The following is a 24469-nucleotide window of genomic DNA, read 5'->3' as shown; positions in this document are numbered from 1 at the left end:
AAAACAAAAACAAATAACACACACACATACGCACACACTCACACGCACACACACACACACCCACACACACACACACACACACACATATATATATATATATATATATATATATATATATATATATGCGTGTGTGTGGAAAATAGGCTTATTCTGTTATTATTTACCTTTTATTTATATGAAGCGTATAATTTATAAATCTCGATGTAACTACAGAGCATATAATAAATAAATGGCAGAAAGTCTATATTTCGAATTTCAAAAGGTTGTACATCTTTTCATCTCACCGTTTATTTCTTTCAGCATGTATAAATGTTCACTTTTTGACAGCGCCTGTTTCGTAGCGCAGAATCATTCATGTATTTATTATGTCATTTTTTTTTTATTCCGTCCTTACACATCGGAAAAATAGGAACTCCTCAACTTTAAAAATTCAAAGATGGAATAACTAAAAAAAAAAAAAGACTACGTTTTGCGATGGCATACTGGCCCTCTCTATGAATTTACTTATTTTATTTTTAAAATGTTTATATTTATTTTTATTGTTATGTACATAATATTTGTTAATAAAACGAAAATATATGTTCCTTGTTTGATTCTAGACCCTGGTCCTTACTAGCGAATTTTTAAATTTTGCACTTGAAGAAAGTTATTTACACTTTTTTATGTTGAAATTTTAAGATTTTTTAGAAACCTTTAATAGATTACATACTATGAGATGGGTGCATAGTGACAGGAGAAATAGAGATGAAGAGTGAAAAGGAGTTAGAGTCACGTATATACCAATAGAGAGTGGAACAATTTACATACTAAACCTAAAACACTGTGTCTGCTTGTCAGGATGCTGGTTTGTTTGTCACACTAAATGAAGACACATTTAATACTAATAAAATAGATGGGTGCTTAGAAACTTTAGTTTATTAATGCTCTGAAAGTCTTATTAGGTGGATTGGGGATCTTTTAAAGAACGCATTTCAGGTAAAAATATTATTACCTACTTATGTGTCAAGTACAAGATCAGTTACATGTCTACTTACATGGACACTTTTGGTATTTGAAAGGGATTTTATTTTCAAATAAAAAATTGTGCAAAATATTATTGTTACTAATAGCAAGATACGTTACAATTAAATAAAATTGTGCAGAATTCTACCATATAAAAACAAACAAACTCGTAAACGTGAGAGACAAACCCCGAACAATTAAAAAATCTCGTAAAATAATCGAGTAAATAATTTTTTTTTTTTACGTAAGATGCAATGTGCATGTACAGAATCCTACTCATATGAAAAGAAACCAAATCTTTAAAATCATGTAAAGTAAATGTACAACAAAATATCACCGAAAATCACCGCGTAGTTTTATTTCTAAATGATAAAAAAATCGTGCAACGAAAAATCAAATAAAGCAAACAAACAAGGTAATTTAAATATATATATATATATATATATATATATATATATATATATATATATATATATGAGAAATAAGGTACTTCTACATAATTCTAACCATATGACAAAACACAAAATCTTACCTGTGACGGAAAGAGCATGTACAAGAAAGAACTACATAACATCATTCAGTAGTTTTATTTTCATATAAAAAATACGATGCTTGTACAGAGTTTTACACATATGAGAAAGGAAACAAAATCTTACCCGTGACAGAAAGAAAAGGTCGCACAACAAAAAAATAACATAAACTAATTGAGTAGTTTTATTTTTAAATCTGAAATAACGTATTTGAATATAATTTATGAGTGCAGTGGATTCTTCCTTAACTTTAATTGGTGTTTTCTGGGAGGGGGGATTTCCACGGATCACTTTAAAGGATAATTTCTCTTCTAAGTAGGGAGGGGGATAAAAATTAGTTTTATAAGTTCTCTGGGGTCCTCTTTACTTTTATTTAGCGATTTCAGTAGTGCTCTGGCGAGGGACTTCTGTGATTTATTTTTTCATTACTCACTTTAAATATAATCTCCCTTTTAGTGTGATTAGAAACTTGGTTTTAGCAGAACTCTTAAGGTCTCGTAAATTTTCTTTAGTCGCTATAGTAGCGCTCTGTAGACTTTCTGAGTTTTAATATTTTTCACTGCTCACTTAAAAATAATTTCTCTTTTAGGATGCTGGTAAGAATGTGGGTTTGTTAGTGCTCTGTAGACCTCCCTAATTTTATTTTGTGCTTTTACTGGCACGCTGAAGGCTCCTGACATTTACTCCCTGCTCACTTGTGACATTGTTTTTATTTTTTTCATTGTATTTTGATATAAAGTTGTAGATAAACTTGGTTTTAAAAGAAATTAATTCTGTGATTATGAGAGATGAAGAAATAAGTAAAAAAAAACGTAAGTTAAGCGCATGTTTTTAATACAGTTTTTGATATATAGTTCAGGTCAATAATGTGAAACACACCGTAGACCAATAAATTATGAATATAGTAAAACAGTCTACATGCTAATATGCTACATAATATTGGCAACTCCCCTAGATTTAACAAATGCGTGCGATAATGAGGTAAAGCACGGAAAATATGGTAGATGTTAAATCTAAACATACTTATTTCTGTAAATACAGCTCGTCTGTGTTGTAATATAGCTTTATTTATATTAAGTCTCGTGTTGCATTGAACAGTGCGCAATAACCTAGATAGAATATATGAGAGCGGAGCGAGAGAGTCAGAAAATACAAATGAGAAACAGAAGTAAGAAAGAGGAAACGAAACACACAATGGTAGATCATATTGTATCAGACTGACAAAGATATCCTTGTGGTTTTAACTTTTAAATTCCGGTGAATACATTTTGGTTCAAGCAAACAAAATTATTAATTGTAATAAGGACGATCAGAATCAACCCACTTTTGCCAGCGCAAAACAAATGCATTTATGCCAATGACGTATGAATCTTGCGTTCTGGTGATGATGAAGTCTTTGAAGGCGGTTTTCATAACGCTATGTTTTTTTAAACATTTTACACGCAAAAAGTTGTTGAGAGGCTTGAAAAAGTGATAGTTGTTAGGTGAGACGTTTGGAATGTATGCCGGATGAGGCAGAGTTTCGTAACCGATTTCATTCAATTTCTGCAGGTAGAACATTGAAACAAAATAATGTTTCACCCATGTAGAACATTGAAACAAAATTATTTTTCACCTATGTAGAACATTAAAACAAAATAATTTTTTCACCCATGCAGAACATTGAAATAAAAATAATTTTTTCGCCCATGTAGAATATTGAAAAAGAAATATTTTTTCACCCATGTAGAACATTGAAACAAAAATATTTTTTCACTCATGTAGAACATTGAAATAAAAATAATTTTTTTCGCCCATGTAGATATTGAAAAAAATTTTTTCAACCATGGAGAATATTGAAACAAAAATAATTTTTCATCCATGTAGAACATTTAAACAGAAATAATTGTTTCACCCATGTAGAACATTGAAACAAAAATAATTTTTCGCCCATGTAGAATATTGAAAAAAAATTTTTTTCACCCATGTAGAACACTGAAACAAAAATAATTTTTCACCCATGTAGAACATTGAAATAAAAATAATTTTTTCGCCCATGTAGAATATTGAAAAAGAAATATTTTTTCACCCATGTAGAACATTGAAACAAAAATATTTTTCACCCATGTAGAACATTTAAACAAAAATAATTGTTTCGCCCATGTAGAACATTGAAACAAAAATAATTTTTCATCCATGTAGAACATTGAAACAAAATTATTGTTTCACCCATGTAGAACATTTAAACAAAAATAATTGTTTCACCCATGTCGAACATTGAAACAAAAATAATTTTTCATCCATGTAGAACATTGAAACAAAAATATTTTTCACCCATGTAGAACATTTAAACAAAAATAATTGTTTCACCCATGTAGAACATTGAAACAAAAATAATTTTCATCCATGTAGAACATTTAAACAAACTAATTTTTCCCCATGTAGAACATTGAAACAAAAATAATTTTCACCCATGTAGAACATTGAAACAAAAATAATTTTTTCCACCATGTACAACATTGAAACAAATATAATTTTTTGACCTATGTAGAACATTGAAACAAAAATAATTTGTTCACCCATATAGAACATTAAAACAAAAATAATTTTGTCACCCATGTAGAATATTAAGCAAAAATAATTTCTATTTATTGCAGACATGATAAACGATATTCATTCTTTTCCAATTAAATTTAAATAAAAAATATATAAATTCGAAATGCATTTCTGTTAAAGCATGAAAAATAGATAAACAAAATATGTTTAATGTATAAAAGTAAAGTACTAGACTTAATTTGAAATTTATCAATTTTCAAAGTTCACTTTTATAAACTTTAGAATGTAAGGCATGAAAAATTATGAATTAATTTTAATTGAATCTTAAAATTGCTTTCGCTGTATTTTATGTTATGTACATTTGGCTGCACTTTTAAAATAGGTTTAGTTAACAATTATATATTTATATCATTAATTGCAAATAATAGATAAATTTAATTCGTGTAACCGCAACAAACTTTTTATAATATAAAATAAATTGAATTCAAATCAAATTTTATACATTATTTTGTAAATATTATAAAAGTGTACTTTGGAAGTTTAAGAAATTCAAATGAAATCTTTGTTCTTAACGTTCAAATTTTATAAAAACATATTTCGCTTAACCATTTTGATATCGTGTCAAAATGCTTTTCTAATATCTATTACATATACTTCTTAACTTCATATTAAATATCCTGATTGAAAAAACAATATGTTTCCACTAAGTTAAAACCAATACTCTACCAGTTTTTCTTTATTTTTGAGCAAACAATAGCCTATTTATCACTCATCTTTTTATCTTAAATGCCGGATATTAATTTAGTTACAATCGCAAGAGCAGCAATAAGTAATTTGTCAATCTTATATCGAACGACATAACAATAAATTGTATTGAAGGGTTATTTAAAACAATTATTTACAATATCTGTAAATATGTATTTTGATGTAATCTGGTATTACGTCATATATTTCATTTTCAGTCACTGGCTTTTCGACATGAAATTTAATATTAGAGAATAAAATAAATAGAAAATATGCCAATAAAATAACATCTTTATTAAGCTTAAAACAACTTTCATTACAGTTAATTGCATAGGGTTCAGAGGATGCGGCAGAAGTATCTACGGTTTAAAAACATCTGCCTACATGTCCCTTGAAATTGTTTATCACTAGTTTTAAAGTTCATAAGTATATCATATGGTATGCATGAAAGTATTTAACTGTTTTATTGATATCGGCTATTTGTACATTTTAGCGTCTTAAAATGTTTTCCAGTGTCTAACCGATAATTCCGTTTCAAACTGTCAATAATTAGAAGCGATACAATTTAAATACTTTTTTAATTAACCCCAAAACCAATTACTACAACAGCTACAGTTACTTATATTGAGTTCAAAAGAGCGGCAATTTATCGAGTTGCTTAATTTTTTCGGGCATCACCAAGACAGTAATCCGGTAGTATCTAGATAGTTCGGTCAATAAATCGGAGAAGTATGAAACTAAAAAATATACCTATACAAAAATACAATTAGTATAGGAAGAAGGAAAGGGCAGCATGGGGGTTAAAGTTTGTGAAAAAATGACCAATTTTAATCTGTATCAAAATCAATATATTCTTTTCTTAAGATCTGTTTCGTTTAAAGTCATAATCTTAAATAATCATATTCTTTTAAACTTGTTGTCTTCTTGAAACCGGAAACGTCATCGGATACAATGAAATGTCAGTTACATCATGACGAAAGTTTGTGCTTAACAAAGGAAGATGAATATTATTTTGCATTGTTTATTTCATTTGTGTAGGTTCTCATTGTTTCCATTGTAATTTGTCCGTATATCTAGTTACATTACATTTTCGGGGAGCTAGAACACAGGCAAAGTATATATTCTTACCAGAATAAAATTTTACTGTAAATTTGATAAACAAACTCTATTTTGACAGTAAAAATCAGAATCAAAGTTCAATAGATTTTTTTTTACATATTAAAATCAGTCATTGCATAATTTGTTTATTAATACAAAACATTTGATTTGAAACAATCGTAAGACATTTTGAAGTAATTAAATTTAGGTCTTCTTTTGTTACATACAGCACAATAATAGTAATATTCTATTTTTATATTAATACACACACACACACACACACACACACACACATATATATATATATATATATATATATATATATATATATATATATATATATATTCAGGGAAAGAGAGAGATAAAGAAAGAGACTTTATTTTTTTAATTATACAACAACAATTTGTATTATAGGATTAAGTTTTCGAACACTTAGGTTTACATATTCGCAAGGAGCAGTAGATACGTATGGAGATACATGTGTATGCGAAGATATATATAGAACGATACAAATATATAACGGCGTGTCAAAGAATAACAAGAAGTATTTAGGTAGAGACTTTACAAATAATAATATTAATAACTACTTGTATTCCTTGTGGAATAATACATTATTGTACAGTAGCAATTCAGCCCAGCTTTGCTTAGGCCCTATGTACTGTTCATGAGGTCATGTGCATATATATATATATATATATATATATATATATATATATATATATATATATAATCGTATTCCTGTCTGTTTGTTTGTTCACAATTTGATTAATATATACAAAACGTGTCTAACTCCAATCTTTCATTTATTTCTATATATAGTATTATACTTGGAAAAATATACAATTAAGAGACCACCTTATTTGCATATGACATTAAGAAAAATTGATTTTACTAAATAGCGGTATCTTAGTTAATGTTTTTAGTGAGAGAATTATTTTAAGTATTCCATTTAAAATTGTTATTTGATAAATTTTAAACAACAAATATATTGATAATATATTTAATTTATTTGGAATTAATATTTCCAACATCGACCTTTTTCTAAAACTTTTTTAGGGTGATTTGCCCTAGATGCTATCCATATAAAAACAAAAACAAACGTTTACCAAATATCATTTGGTTATTTCATTATGTTTCTAGCTGGAAAAATAATTCCGTGTAGATAGAAATAATGTTTGGCTTTTATTGTTTTTGTAAATATCAACAAAAAAAAACACGAAAAAATATGAAAAGATTTCATTTGTTTGTTTTATTTTATTCCTTACGGCAATACAGAAATCGGTAAATTTTAGCGTCGTTTAATACCTAAAAAAATGAAACTCTTCCCTCTCACAATTCCACAATTTACATCCTTTTTCATTCTTTCACGTCAATTTCATCGATTACAAATTTAATTTTCTAATTAAAAAGGTAACATTATACGACCTGGCCCACCAGCGTTTAACCCCTAAAAATCAATATCTATTTTTTCAGTCTAATACATTTACACAGCCTTAGAAATATTATTAGTTTGCAGAAGTGCAAATAAGTGCAAAAGAATTAGAAATTTTGAAAAGAAAAAAACTAACATGTTAGAGTTGAGATCACATTTCTATATGAATTTAACGTAAAATGAGCAGCCACTTTTCGGCCACCAAGCATTCAACGAAACATGTCACCTCTAGCATTTTTTAAAAGTTTGGTGATTGAGGGGGGGAAACTCGGGGGGGAATAACATTGGAAACATAAAATAACGATAAATTTAATTATTTTTATGAGACCTTTCTCTACTTTCACCTAACAATTTAATAAACAAAACAAAGCCCAAAATATGACAAATTCAATTTTGGGGGAGGGGATTACATTAGAAACATAAAACGACAAATACAAAACAAATCGAAATCCCCCTTAAAAAAGCAAATCTAAAACTTCCTTTATTTACAAAAAAAAAACAACAGTAAAAAAGTGCCCTTACGAAAAATAAAGGTAAATGTGTAGTTTAGGGCGTAAATTATTTGACAGACAAAAAAATTATAAAAGCTATTTATTTTTATATAAAACATTATTAGACCCAAAGGTTGAAATAAAACACCAAAAAAAAAATCATTTTTGTGTTTTATTTTATCATTTTTTATTAGACTAAATGTGCACGCCTTACACGTTTAAAATTTGGCCTTTTCTAGGTTTGGCAGTTTAGCTTTTTTAAGGCCAATTTTGGCCTTTTTACACTCTTTCATTGCAAAAAAATATGGCGGCCGAAAGCATAGTTCATGAAAGAGCTTAAAAAGGCCAATCTGCCAAACCTTAGAAAGGCCAAATTTTAAAAGCAATATAGCGGCCTTGTATAATAAATATAAATGATAAAAAAAAATAATAAAAATGAACTTTTTTTTCTGGTTTTATTTCAGCCTTTGGTTCTAACAATGTGTTTTATATAAAAATAAATAGTTTTTATATTTTTTTGTCTGGCAAATAATTTACGCCGCTAAACTACACATTTACCAAAATAAAAAATAAATGCACACATTAATGTTTATAAAAGTTATTTTTTAGGTTCACAAAATCGTGAGTTTTCTTATGATAGTGATCCCTTCTGCCGAAATTTCTCGTGAAGAGGGTATCAGATACTTCTTTTTGGGGGCGATTACATTTACATGTTTTTATCCGTTCTTTTATTTTTGAAATTGTTTTTTTTTTTTTTTTTTTTTTTTTTTTTTTATTCAATTTTCACCCCAAACAAGGCACAGTGCCACTTTGAAGCAGGGGGCTACTATTAGGGAATTAATTAGCGGGGTCATTATGAAGGGAGAAGAGTAGAAAGATGTTTGTTAACATTACACTTGAACTTCTGCATATCATTGCAGTTGGGAAAGCAGAATCCCGGAAGGGAGTTCCAAAGACCCGCAGTTCTGGGGAAGAAACTATTGGAGTAAAAGGCTTTCTTGCACCTAGGGATCTCCACTGTAAAGGGATGAGACTTAGTAGCTTGTCGGGTTTGTCGGGGGTAGTTACGTCGGGGAGGTACAAGTGTTTGCAGTTCGTCAGAGCATTCACCATTAAAGTATTTGTAGAACAGGCAGAGGGATGCAACATCTCGTCGATGGGACAGAGGTTGAAGCCCAGATGACAGTTCAGGACCTATCAGGTTTGCGACTCTTTTTTGAACCCTGTCCAGGAGCGAGAGACAAGCAGCAGATGCACCAGCCCAGATGTGACAACAGTACTCCATACATGGGCGAATGGTTGCCTTATAGAGGTATAGGATACTGGCAGGCGTAAGTAGTTTTCTAGCACGGTAGAGGGAGCCAACCTTCCTTGCAGCAGCCTTGGCAATGCTCTCAATGTATCTATTCCAGTTCATATTCCCTGTAAACGTTAGGCCGAGGAGTTTAAAAGAAGTACTTTCAGGCAATGTGTTCTTGGCCATTGCTATTGGTGGTAGAGAAGGTTTCTTGTAGTTATTGAAGGAAACAAGCTTAGTCTTAGCAGCATTGAATGAGACCAACCATTTTTGTCCCCATTCCACTACGGATTGGAGGTCATCCTCTAGTGTTTCTGCCATTTTCTTGGATATGTGTTCATTTGTTTTCCCCTCATATCTGTTATAGAGAGTGGTGTCATCGGCAAATATACCCATCTCCGAAACAATATTATCAGGGAGGTCGTTTATGAATATCAGGAACAATAGAGGTCCAAGGATAGACCCCTGAGGCACTCCCGCATTCATGTCATATTGTTTGGATGTACGTCCGTCGAGGACAACTTTGATTTTTCTATTACTTAAGAAGGATTTAATTACGTTATGAATTCTTCCAGTGATTCCATATGATCTAATTTTCCTTAGAAGACCATCGTGCCATACCCTGTCAAAAGCCTTAGATATATCAAGGGCCACCGCTCTACCCTCCCCTGTTTTATCCAATGAACGGTATATACGTTCAGAAACTACAGTTAAGATATCTGCTGTTGAACGGGCTTGCCTGAATCCATATTGTTTGTCAGTCAAGAGTTTAGCAGCTGTTAGGTGCTGGACTAGGGCTTTATTAACTAAGGACTCAAATATTTTGGCGAAAAGCGGGAGGAGGCTAATGGGGCGATAATTTAGTGGGTCAGTTCTTTCACCAGAATTCTTGAAGACTGGTACCACAGAGGCGGTTTTCCAGCAGTCGGGAAAACAAGATTCGTTAAGGCATTTATTGTAAAGTTTGGACAGAACTGGAGCAACCTCGGCAGAGCATTTTTTTAATAGCACAGCCGGGATGAGATCTGGTCCACATGCTTTAGAGGTGTCTAGGTTTTTTATAATAGCATGTACCTGAGAAGGGGTGATTTTCAAGTCGTTAAGTGTGGCGTCTGTTCGCAGAGGAAAATCAGGGAGTGAGTGGTGTACCGAGTTCAGTGTGGAGTTTGAGGCAAACCGACTGGCAAGCAGATTAGCCTTGTCAGTTGCCGTGCAAGCAACCTCATGATTGTTTGTTAGTGGGGGAATAATTGACTGTCCATTATTAACTACGCTGTTGTAGATTTTCCAAAAATCCCGGGTTCCTAATTTCTGTGCTTCGATGCGCTTTCTGGTGGTTTCAGAGTAATCTGACTTAGCTGTGTCTATCACTCTCTTACAATTATTTCTAGCTTCTATAAACTTCTGTTTATTTGAGCTGGACTTATGTCGGTTGAATCTGCGGAACGCATGCTGCCTTTGACAAATGGCAGCTGCACAAGCAGAAGTAAACCATTGGGGGGAGTGGGGCTTGCTATAGTATTTCCGTGCGGGAACATGTGCTTCAATAGCAGTTTTGAACCATTCAGTTGTCTCATTTGCACACTGTTCCGCTGGAAGAGTAAAGATATTTTGCCATGGGGCATCTCTGATGAGCTCCCTGATGGCTTCCCAATCAGCCTTTTTGTAATACCTCGTTGTTTTGAGTAGTGGGTCTTCAGTTTTAGGGCGAGAATTTAGGCTGATTTCTACCATTATCACAGCGTGATCAGCATTCCCGAGTGGGCTATGGGCATTTGTTGTACAGTCATTGGGAACTGTTGTCAGAAAGAGATCTAGAAGTGAGGCATGTTGATCGTGCTGGTCTGGGAAACGTGTCGGAAATGTAACCATCTGAGATAGGGAATGAGATATAGAGAAGCTATATGTGGCGCTACCAGCTACGTCTGTGTGATTTGAGAATCCTAGCCAGTTACTGTGGTGGACATTGAAGTCACCAAATACATGTATTTGTGCGCTAGTATCGAGGGAGAGTGCTATATCTATGCTGTCTGAGACTTTGTTTATTAGGGTACAGTCTTGGTTTGAGGGAGAGCGGTAGAGAAAATATAAGTAGCTAATATTGTGTTGCATATTTAGTCTGAAGCACATAAAGGCCTGGCCCTCTGATTCTAGTTTTATTTCTCTAGTTAGGGGGAGGGTGTTTCGAATATAGACTCCAAGTCCATGCATATGTCTGTCCGAGTCCTTACGGTAGAGTGGGAGATAACCAGGCATGTTAAAGTGGTTAGAGGGTATGGAGGAGTGAAGGTTAGTTTCACTTAATGCTAAGATATCCGGGGTGTTTACAAGGAGAAATGACTCAACATCATCTAAGTTAGTTCTAAGCCCGCGGATATTAGTAAATGCAAGCCTCAAGGGAGGAGGCAGGTTGGTTTTCTTTGAGTTTGGTCCTGGTTTAAACGTAACTTTTGCTTGAGCTGTCATTTCATTTTATTTTATTTAAAAGTTTCAGTTAGGGTGGATGAGTGAGGGGGGTGCTGGACAAGTAGTTGTGCAGAATACCAGATGTTGGGGGGGTATTCACGTTATCCATGGTGAAAATGATTAGTATAGCAGGCGTGTTTAATACGGAACTTCATGTAGACCCAGCGAACGTCGGGTACCAATGCTAGCATATATATATATATATATATATATATATATATATATATATATATATATATATATATATATTAGAAAGTTGGTTAATGCCCGGGTAACTTACATCAAAAGTTTCAAGTGTTTACTCCCAAAAATGGCGGAGGAGTTTGGTAGAGTCTTAAAGGTAGGCACATTTTCACCAAAAACCTTATTAAAAGAGTAGTGCATATCTGAATACGCTTAATGTGAAATTTAGATGTTTAGACCCAAAATTTGCTCAATAGTTTGCTAGAGACCGTAAACATCAAATCTTTTGAACTTTTTCTCCTTGTCAGCCAAATTATCGGCCAAAAAAGCGATTAAAAAGCTTGCCTTATCTCTGAATAAATTTTATAAAAAATTTCAAATGGTTAGATCCAATATTAGCTGAGTAATTTGGTAGAGATCGCAGAGGTCAGGTTTTTTTTTAAAACTTTGACCACAATTTTCACCCCTTAACATTTATTATTTTGAGCTAAAATCAAATAATAAAGTTTGATCCATGCCCAAAAACTACATCTAAAATTCCAAGTGTTTAACTCAAAATTGGCGGAGGAGTTTGGTAGAGTTTTCAAAGGTCACATCTTTGAACTTTGACCCCCTGAGAGCCAAATTGCTGGCCGTAAACCAATTAAAAAGATTTTCCCAAATTTCAATACCGTTTACGTCATTTCTCGAGTCTGTAGACTGACAATTGACAGAGTTATTTGGTAGTGAAATGCACACACGTGCACACAGACACACACACGTACAGACAATTTAACTTTTATAGGCATATGGATTGTAATTTACAGAGTTTTAATTGAATTTCTGATATCAATGCTCTATCCCGGACATTCAGTTTTTTAATCTGGTAAGAATTGTCCTATAAATATTAGTATTGATAATTTTACTCGCTTACAAGTGTACTGCATTATTCAATTATTCAGTATCTAATTATTACAAGTTGTATTCTTTAACGAATAATAAATTGTCGTAAATTTATTTTTTGATAATCACCTAAGTTTCATTGGATTTTATATCTACAAAACAACAAAGATAGAATCATTATATATATATATATGTGTGTGTGTCTGTGTGTGTGTGCGCACGCGCGTACATATGTACATATATACATATATACATAAATACATATAGATACGTATACATATAAACATATACGCATATATATATATACATAATGATTCGCTATTGTTTACTATATATATATATATATAAACATATATATATATATATATATATATATATATATATAAGCATATATATATATATATACATATATTTTATAATACTTTTAAAGAACATCGAACGTTGTGTCATAATTAATTACTGGGTGTCTTTTTTTACATATATTTGCATATATATACACTTATATGTATGCATATTCACACATATTCATGCATATATACATATGTATGCATATATACACACATATATATGCATATATACACATATATATACATATACACATATATATACATATATATACACACATTCATATGCATATATACATACTCATATATACACATAATTATATAATATCTATATATACATAAATACATATATACACATATATATATTTATATATACACATATGTATATATACATATATATACGTATATATATATATATATATGTACATATATTCATTCATATATATACATGCATACATCCATACACACACATATATATTTTATAATACTTTGAAAGAACATCGAACGTTGTGTCATAATTAATTACTGGGTGTCTTTTTTACATATATTTGCATATATATATATACACTTATATGTATGCATATTCGCACATATACATGCATATATATACATATGTATGCATATATACACATATATATATATATACATATATACACATATATATACATATACACATATATATATACATATATATACACACATTCATATGCATATATACATACTCATATATACACATAATTATATAATATCTATATATATATAAATACATATATACACATTTATATATATATTCATATATACATATATGTATATATACATATATATACGTATATATATCTATATATATATGTACATATATTCATTCATATATATACATGCATACATCCATACATACACATATATATTTTATAATACTTTTAAAGAACATCGAACGTTGTGTCATAATTAATTACTGAGTGTCTTTTTTACATATATTTGCATATATATACACTTATATGTATGCATATTCCCACATATACATGCATATATATATACATATGTATGCATATATACACACATATATATACATATATACACATATATATACATATACACACATATATATACATATACACATATATATATACATATATATATACACACATTCATATGCATATATATACTCATATATAGACATAATTATATAATATCTATATATACATATATATATATACATATATACACATTTATATATATTCATATATACATATATGTATATATATACATATATATACGCATATATATCTATATATATATGTACATGTATTCATTCATATATATACATGCATACATCCATACACACACATATCTGTGTGGGGGGGATCAAGGGTAGATGCATATACATCCTGGTAGGAAATTCATGTAAATGTGTTATTGAATTCTACGAAATTACGTGAATCGTAATCTTTGTTTACATGCACTTTTTGTTCACATGTATCAAAACAACAAATAACTGCATAACAATATTCTCTTATTCGCCTTGTTATGTTCATCAGTAATTTTACACATAAATATATTACTCGTAGGTCGGTTTCAAAATCTATGAGCATGCATTTTTATGTCTTCCTGAATTCCGACTTCTGTTCTTCAGATGCTGCACTTCATTTTCTTGTTCTCTTTCGGTGGAGGAGAAATCCTTCACGACTGAGACAATTTTTTATTTTTGTACCTTTTCTCCACGTTAAAAAACGACCCTGGTGTCTAACTCTGTCCCGTGAGGAGGCATAGTAAATAGGTACATATTAAAAAAAAACGTTTGTTTTGTCGCTGTTGTGTTTTACCGAAACGCATTAAAACATAAATTGCTATTGTTTATTTCAACTTTGCATCTTCTATCGCAGAAACAAATGTTTCGAAGCTTGGAACTCTGCTACTTAACGAAATATTATCCCTCCTCTTCTCTCCTTCTCTCCCTTTCTCTCTCTCTCTCTCTCTCTCGTTCCTACCCTAGGTGCTTCTATAAGCACAAACACACGCGCATACACACACGCAGACGCACACACACACACATATATATATGTATATCTATGTATATATATATATATATATATATGTGTGTGTGTGTGTGTGTGTGTGGGAGGGCGGGTATGTGTGTGTTGGTGTGCGCATTATATAACCCCAACTAATCATACGAACAGTTTTGGCTACATATGTGCATACATGATATAAATACGGTCCGTTTCAAAATATAGCTTCATGGGGTCATCTTTTAAATATCTTATATTCATAGTGGCACAGCGCGAAAAAAAGTAAAAATTGACATAATTATAAAGTGGTTGCTTTAGGGCTACGAAACAGGTGCTGTAAAAATGGATATTTTGACATGTTGAAAGAATTATATTGTAAGATTAATAATATCTTAGATTTTTAAAAAGTGTTGTCCTCCTTTTGTATATTTGGTTTTGTTTCTAAATTTCACATACACCAAGTTTCAGGAATGAAAGGTTGAATATAATTGAAAAGGCATACTTTTTTCTATTAACACTCACTCACACACACACACATATATATATACATACATATACATATATATATATAGCTTAGTTTTTTAGCTTCGTTTAGTTTCATATATACAAACATGTATAATAGTTTATGATTTATAGATATTATTTTCATAAATATGGATACATAAATTAGAATTAATAAATTTACTAATTATTAAATAGAACATTTTGCTAGAAGATTCATAAATCATTATATATTGTTAGTACGAATAGTTGGGCTTAATGACATTGTTTAATAAAAATTCAATATGGCGTAATGGAAAAATATATAGGTATTTGCAGCTTCTCTTCTAATTTTCGGATTTTTATCATGTCAAATCACACTTCATTTCCTTTTGACGGATTGATTGTTGCTATTTCTTCTGATGAGTTAAGGGCATGATAGACTCACCGATTGACATAATAATTAAGTGATTAATTTTGCGCTACGAAACAGATACCGTCAAGAATTGTATGAGTAAACCTAAATAAAGGAGTAAATTATAAGATGGTCAACATCATGACTTTTTGAATATAACTTTTTGTCATTTATTCTCTAAATTGCTTTGTAATTACATTGAGCTTCTTAAATAAGGATTGATATATATTATAAGAAAATATATTTCTACAGAAATATATATATATAGGCATAAAGATATATACATATATATATAAATATATATATATATATATATATATATATATATATATATATTAGCTCTGTACAGAGCAGTTTTAATTATCATGATGAAATTTGAAAAATAAAATGTAAAAAGCTGGCTGAACGGTATCGCACCTCGATCAACAGAGCAAAAATCGTGGTGAACAACGATTAAAAAAGAAATAATATATGAGATGGAAATATGGCGGGGGATATATGGGGGGGGAAAGGGTGAAAGACTCAAAATAGAAATTCTTTTAAGTTCTAAGAGATTTTCTTTTGTTTGCAAAGAGAAGGTCCCAAGGACTTAATATAAATAGTTTCTAAAATTTTCAGGTCATAAGTGTGACTTGCTGAAAATGGAGAACAAGTCGACACTAAAGTTTAAGGTTATTTAAGACACGGTTATTTATTAAATGCTCACAAATAGCAGATGTCGAATCCTAAATGTAACGTGTTATGTGATACGAGATAGAGAATCCAAAGTTAGGCATGTCCGCCCAAAACAATGTATTCAACAACATTTAAATAAACAAACAATAGAATTATTATGCTGAGGAGAGAGGTCATTTTTTTCGGATGGAAGAACGCATAACTCTTTTGCAAACTTTATACAAACCAGTAATTACTTTGACGAATTTATGTGTTCTTTCCATGATTCCAGTCTGTTTACTTTGTTCCACTTGCTGAGATTATGTGCTGACGTCTTATATTGCTGTCTTCTAAAGACTTCCCCAATACCCGAAGATATTTTCGTTGAATTAATGAAATTCGCTACTATCTCAGTCGAGCTCAGCTTCACTGATATGATGCATAAACAACGTGATGGTATGGCCATGGGTTCTCTCCTTTGGACTTGCTTTAGCAAATATTTTTGTAGCTATTACTATCTGATTATCCGAAAACCGGATCTTTATTTTCGTTATGTTGGTGATATTATTTGTTTGTTCGACAGCGAAACGAGAGCGGTAGCTTACTTTGCAGCTCTTATTAATATTTATCCAGCCCTTAGGTTTACAGTTGAAAAAGTATATATATATATATATATATATATATATATATATATATATATATATATATATATATATACACGAGGTGCGTGCAATAAGTAATGCCGCTGACGAACTTTCCATAGCAGTAGATCAACGAAACTTGGCACAGTTATTAGTCTTTCTCTACATAGGAACCACTCGGACTTATGCATTTCTCCCATCGTTTGATGCAGCCCTGGAGGCCGTTTCTGTAGAACACCCCAGGTTGGTCCTCCAATCACAACGTGACTTCAGAAATCAAGGCCGCATCATCTGAGAAACGCTTTCCTTTCAAAAACAACTTTATGGCTGGGAAGAGGTGAAAGACAGAGGGTGCAAGGTCAGGTGAGTAGGGAGGATTTCATAACCATACGCCCGTGCTTCTGATCTGGCTATATGTGAGTTGTGGACCTGAGCGTTGTCTTGCAAGAAGCGAGTTCCTTTACTGATCTTGCCCCGCCTCTTGGTTTTGATAGCTTCACTTAATTTCCTCAAAAGTGAAGCATAATAGGCTCCTATAATTGTGGTACCCTTTGCCAGGAAATCTGTCATCACTACTCCGTCCTGGTCCCAGAAGAGCATGAGCATGAGCATGAGCATGACCTTGCCAGCGGAGGGCTGCACCGTTGCCTTCTTTGGAGGTGATGAGTCCAAGTGCTTCCTCTGCATTAACTGGTCTTTGGTCTCTGGATCACAGTGATGGATCCCGGTTTCATCCTGTGTAATCAGATTTTTTAAAAACTGTACCCATATGCTTGGCTCATCTCCAAATTCATCCTCGAGCACTCGACGCGTTCTCGCTTCTGGAATGATGTGAGCAACCCGGGAATCCATCTGGCAGACACCTTATGCATATGCAAATGGTCATGAATGATAGTTTCCACAGACCCTGTACTAATCTTAACATCTTGGGCTATTTGGCGAATAGTAATGCGGCGATCTTTCAAAATGGCAGCCTCAACTTGACGGACGTATACCTCATCAATGGCAGAATAGGGGCGACCAGGTCTGGGAGCTATTTCCACAGACTTCCGGCCATGTTTGAATTCACGATGCCAGCGTTTTACAACGTCATATGATGGGGCATTATCACTAATAGTTTCTTTAATTTCATCAAAATTCTCCTGTGGTGTGCGTCCTTTCAAATACACAAACCGGATCACGGCTCGACATTCGCAGGCTCCATTTCACACCTGAATTAGTTCAAACACCTGTAAAACAGAAACCACAATTATTTCAGAGCTGTAATTTTCCACATAACCCTTAGGGATAGAAATCATTGCACATGCAAAATTTCAGATAGATCAGACCACTGGAAGTGGGTCAGGGGCATTACTTAGTGCACGCCCCTCGTATATATATATATATATATATATATATATATATATATATATATATATATATATATATATATATATATATATAGTAAGTTATGAAAGTATATGTCTGGCAATAAAGCTACGGGGAGAGTTAGCTTTTCATCCCCGTAGAAAATCCTCAGGTCATCGATAGGAAATGCGGACAGATTTGTGCAGCGTAATTGCTATGAGTTTATATTCATCTTGCCTTGCTATACTAGCATATTGAGCACTATCAGAATAAAAAAAAAACTGAAAATCAATACACAGAATTTATATATCCTTATAAAATACGTGAATGCATAAAATAACAATAAAGACACACACACACACTTTTATATATATATATATATATATATATATATATATATATATATATATATATATATATATATATATATATAAAGGATGATCTCATCGAGAGCTAACAACATTGGAAATAAAAGGCATTTATTAATTAAATCAAAAAATCAAAATACTCTGAGAAAAGGTGAAATAAAATATTTAATACGAATTTTATCACCCATGTTTTCCCAAACTACGTTTGTAAAGTTTACCGGATGATCCATATTTGATTTTTTACAGATGCAATACAAACAAATGTTTTACCTCGTAACATTTACTTGCTCATTCTGAAAAATATGCTTTATTTTAAAGTATTGTATATATATATATATATATATATATATATATATGTGTGTGTGTGTGTGTGTGTGTGTGTGTGTGTCTGTGTGTGTGTGCGTGTGTGTGTGTGTATCTATATATATATTCTATTTGTTTACGTATGTATACGCATATATATGTACATGGATATGCATACATTTATAAATTTATTGATATACTATTTAGATTATATATATATATATATGTGTATATATATTTATACTAGTGTACAAATTTGTCAAAGTAGTAACGAAATTGAATTTAGCTTCACCAGTGTTCTCGTGCGCTATTATTTAGTTATATTATTTAAATATCTATTTTAAAAAATCATACAATTTGGCTGTAATTTTATTTCCTCATGTACTAATATACACTCTCAGTTATGCTATCGTTTTAAAAAACGCCCATCGTGGATTTTTTTTTTATTATTATAGGTTGCTTTCTGTCTGTGTCCATATACAACTTCAAATTGTCCCGCGCCAAACCAATAAACGACATATGTATAACTAGTCAACTGTTGTGTGACGTGGCGGATATATATATATATATATCCATAAAATATATTTGTATGCATATGTAGTGAGAAAAATCATTGTGTATTCCTTATATATATATATATGTGTGTGTGTGTGTGTGTAAAAAATATGCACATTGATATTCGTTAGAGGCTAGAAAATGTTGACTAATAATTGATGTTTATTTTTTAGAAATAGAAATTCATAATTTAAATAATAAAAATTATAAATCCTCGTACTGTACAAGTCCTGAGAACACACAGGCTCCTTCAGTCTTTGACACACTATGGATACCCCCGAGGTGGTACCTGCGCGTGAAATTTTTGTGGCAGAAGGTGCGCAATCTTTAATCAAACCTATCGACATTATTAAATACTAGTGACGAGTGATGTGTTATGGACAGGACGACTGGAAATAAATGCCGAGATAATTGGAGAGCATACACAGCGTCTAAAATTTCCAAATGGTCACCCACCTAGTACTAACCAGGCTCACCGTTGCTTAACTTAGGTGATGTGACAAGATCCGGTGTGTCAACGTAGTTATGCCGTATATAGTCCTAGGAATATTCCATATAATTAAGACGTTTGATTATAAAAATGATTGAAAATTCCCTGTCTAATTTTAAGTGTGATAAATATTTGGCGAAAAAAGTTGATTCTTTTGTCCTATTCTTAAATCGAAATTCCGCGAGTACTTGCAAAATCATATTTGTATGCGGAAAGTGATTCTTAAATGATCACTAATCAATGCGAATTGTGGGAAACAAGCGTATATACACATATTCACACACACACACACACACACACACACACACACACACACACACACACACACACACACATATATATATTGAAATCTTTTTAAATAATATAATATTTACCATTGTCCAAATGATTATGAAACCATTGCCACGCATAAGAAATTGCACAATATGATGTTCTCATTTCATATGTGGGTGTCTTTATTTTAGCGAAAATGATATATATATATATATATATATATATATATATATATATATATATATAATATAAATATAATTTATATATAAGTAAAATTGTTTAAACACATGAAACCCGTACACGAATTAATATGCTTCACTAAAATATTGCCTTGTCAGGAGTTCGACAACACACACACACACACACACACACACACACACACACACACACACACACACACACACATCTATATATTTATATACAATTTCCACATTAAAATTTATAATTTCTGCACATTTAAACAGTAAAAACATTCTTATAGAAAAAATGACGCATGTTAAGATGTTATTATATAGATTTATTTAATACAACACATATGTGTGTGTGTGTGTGTGTGTGTGTGTGTGTGTGTGTGTGTTATAAAAACTAATGCAACTATATTGATTGATTTTTTTTTAGATTTTTTTCTTTCTATAATTCGGACTAATTATCTTATGTTAGATGTTATTCCTTGCGCCAATGTTGACTCCAATCTTTGTCATAGGAATCTTGTTCAATTTAAATTTTTGATTTCTCTGGATTTGTCTGTAGTTGCATCAGCCTTAAACTTGCGAGAATAACAGCCAAGAGAAGAATCCTAGTCCAAATAATCAAAAAAATAAAAATAAATAAAATAAAAATAATACATGTTTGCGTGTGGGTTTGTAAGTTTGTGTGTGTGTGTGTGTGTGTGTGTGTGTGTGTGTGTGTGTTATTTAAGATATGTTTTTCAGGTGTTTTAGTGAGAACCAGAAAAATATCGGTACCGTTGGTTGCAAATCCAAACGAAAGGGATCGATCTCCGGTTGCGTATGTCGCCTTCTGTAACACGTCGATACATAAATATTATACTTTTATTTATCAATTTTTAGTAACAGAGCACTTTGATGAGGATCTTTCACACTAAATTTACATAGGTATATATATTATATATATATATGTGTGTGTGTGTGCGTGTGTGTGCGTGTGCGTGTGGGTGTGTGTCTTTGTGCGTGTGTATTAATTATAAGAAATGGGTAAATATATATGCGTCTGCATCTATGTGTACGTGTACGTGTACGTGCTGAGTGCGTATGTAAGTTTTTATTTTCTGCCAAGACTATTATGTAATTTTATCTCTATAAGCATGTGGGTATATCAAAAATATACTTACGGTTTAGGGCTGTTAGTATTCCAAAAAGAATGACTGTTAATAGAAATCCGATTTTATTTATTGTTGAATTCATTTTATTTTTCTGTTAATCCTGAGTTTGCCGGTTTCAAATAATAGACAAACACACACACACACGCACACACACTAACATCCAAGTTTTCGTGTTGTGTCCGCGCTGTCCAAACAGAACCGAACAAGCAGCTCGACGAGTCTCGTCAAATTCCAAACTATTTGTTGGACTCGTATTCGAAATGTTAGTAGCAATAAGGCGTCTTGCGTTCGCAAAATTTTATTTTTGAAATACTAATGAAAAACGATACTTTTTTTGTATCATCCTAGTTTTAACGACGTTATTTTCGAATATAATGATTTTTGTACCTGTTTTTCCTTTGTCTATAATTGTAGTTAAGTGACTTTTAAACTTACTATACAGCAGACTACAATTTATTGTCTCAATAATACAACGTTTTCATAATATCATTCAGTGCTGGTTGTGTTAGTATTGAAGTTATATGAATGAATCAATATGATTTCCACGTCTTTATATAATAAATAATATTTATAAAACTATACCTCTCTGTATAGATGCATTTATGTATGTTTATATGTTTATGTGTTTGTGTGTAGACTACTTCATTTTGAACACATAATACGTCGTAACTAAGTCAATATATTCAGTTTGATTTGGTTAAATACCAAGGGGTCAAAAATCCATCGTGAAAATTCAGATATTTCCAAGCTTTATAAAACTTTATTAATATTATCTGGCATAAATTAATAAATATTTTCCAAATATATGTTTCTTTTTGGTTATATTAAAGTGTTTTAATGGGGCATAATATGAGTAGAATTTTATTTAATAATTTAAATATATCTTATATCCATTGAAACTGATCTATAATTATAACGAAACAAATAAGAAAAATTTGTGAATTTCACTTTTATTTTATGACTATGTGGCTTACGCTTTAAATATTATACATATTCTAGAATCAAAAGCATGCAATCATTTTGAATAAAATTAGAATAAGTATTCTAAAAAAAAGTGTTAAGATCATTATATGTTGAGTTTAATCTTCGAAAGTAGACATAGAGTTACGCAAACAGTTCTGTTCGGAGATTTAATTTTATTCATCCGAAAACAGTGACTCTTACAATTAAGTATGTTTAAATGTATGCCCAAGTTACACTAATAAACAAACTAACTATTTTAGACCACAGTTGCTAGGCGTTAAGATTTTGTGTGGTCCCTAGTTTTGGCAGAGACCATCTTAGACAACGATAGCGTATTTGGCTTTAACTAAGTATCACATCAACATTTAGCATAGATTTAGCCATAAAGCCATTTAACGAAGGAAGAAAATGAACGGATATATACAGATACCCATATCAAACTAGAAAATAGATGACACATTGAGAAGGAATACAAGCGTCACCAGGTAGCAAATGCAACTTAAAATAAAAAGTGTTTTTCCAAATGAAAATATAGAAAAAAACATATTTTTATACAATAAGAATATAATTACTGCATCTACCACTAACTTGGACAGGGTGCAAAAAGGACTGTTCAATCTAATAGGTCCCACCTTGTCAACTAAGCTCCAACCCCTTCCCCATCGCCGCAATGTTGCATCTATGTGCCTGTTTCACAAATAGTTTAATGGGATGTGCTCTTATGACCTCGTTGCAGTTGTGCCCCCTCGACGTACATATCCCCGACAAACCCGCCTATCAACAAAATCTCACCTCTTCACTTTGAGATGCGTAAATGCCAGAAAGCTTTCTACTTTAATAGTTTGTTCAACTTTAACAGCTTGAGATTGCATTTCCATTCCTGCTACTATCTTTCCTAACTGTACTAATATGCAGAAGTTTAAATTTAATGTAAACCAACATCTTGTTTATCTTTTCTAGGGATGGTCTCAAATAGTAGCACCTTACGTCCAAGTGGTGATATGCTTTGTAAGGGGTGAACGTGAGTAAAAAATAAAATATGACTTACTTTCAATAATTAAAGTATTTCTAGTACAAACATGTGTTTGGATAGGTGTATCAGAATTTTGGTAGGAATTTTTGACACCCCTAACACGAAACTGCGAATAAAATATAAAAATCTCGTAATTTCTCTTTTAAAAGTGGGGTGTTTATTTTCTTTATCGATAATACTTCCAAAATAAACTATTAAAGTTGTTTTAAAAGTAAAAGAAATATTTTTTTTTATTTAAAAAAAAACAATAATGAATTTTACGAACTCAATATTTTTCAATTTTTAAAATTTAAAAATCTATGAAAATTTTTCTATTGATTCAATTTTTACGATATTTTCAGGGTCAATGTGAAATTTTATGCTCTTTCCAATAAACTGAATATAATATTTTAGACAAACGTTTTTTTTTAATTCACGCCCCCCCCATTTTCAAGTGTCTATTAAAAAGTAAATAATTAATTTACTCACCAAAGTTTTATATATCACAAATTGAAGAGAAAAGGTCAATGAATAATATATTCAAATTTAAAACAAAAAAAGTAGTGTTTTTTTAGAAATTTACCTGTAAAGTCCGAAGTTTAAAACGTTTTAAAAA

At 31.4% G+C, this 24469-nt stretch overlaps 1 protein-coding gene across 1 annotated transcript in view; it reads right to left on the bottom strand.

The window, feature by feature from the left end:
• LOC145280229 (uncharacterized) overlaps positions 1 to 22359 on the bottom strand; it is a 291530-nt gene extending 269171 nt beyond the window's left edge. Inside the window, exon 1 of the mRNA XM_080132013.1 lies at positions 21888 to 22359. Coding sequence (XP_079988139.1) covers positions 21888 to 21960 — 73 coding nt within the window. The 5' untranslated portion in view covers positions 21961 to 22359. The remainder of the gene's footprint in view (positions 1 to 21887) is intronic.
• Between the last annotated feature and the right edge of the window lie 2110 nt (positions 22360 to 24469).

Source organism: Euprymna scolopes, chromosome 7 (genome assembly GCF_053919585.1).
Source record: "Euprymna scolopes isolate OS-2025 chromosome 7, ASM5391958v1, whole genome shotgun sequence".
Classification (NCBI taxonomy): domain Eukaryota; kingdom Metazoa; phylum Mollusca; class Cephalopoda; order Sepiida; family Sepiolidae; genus Euprymna; species Euprymna scolopes.
Note: the sequence above shows the minus strand (reverse complement) of the source record. Positions and strands in the feature narration are given on the sequence as shown.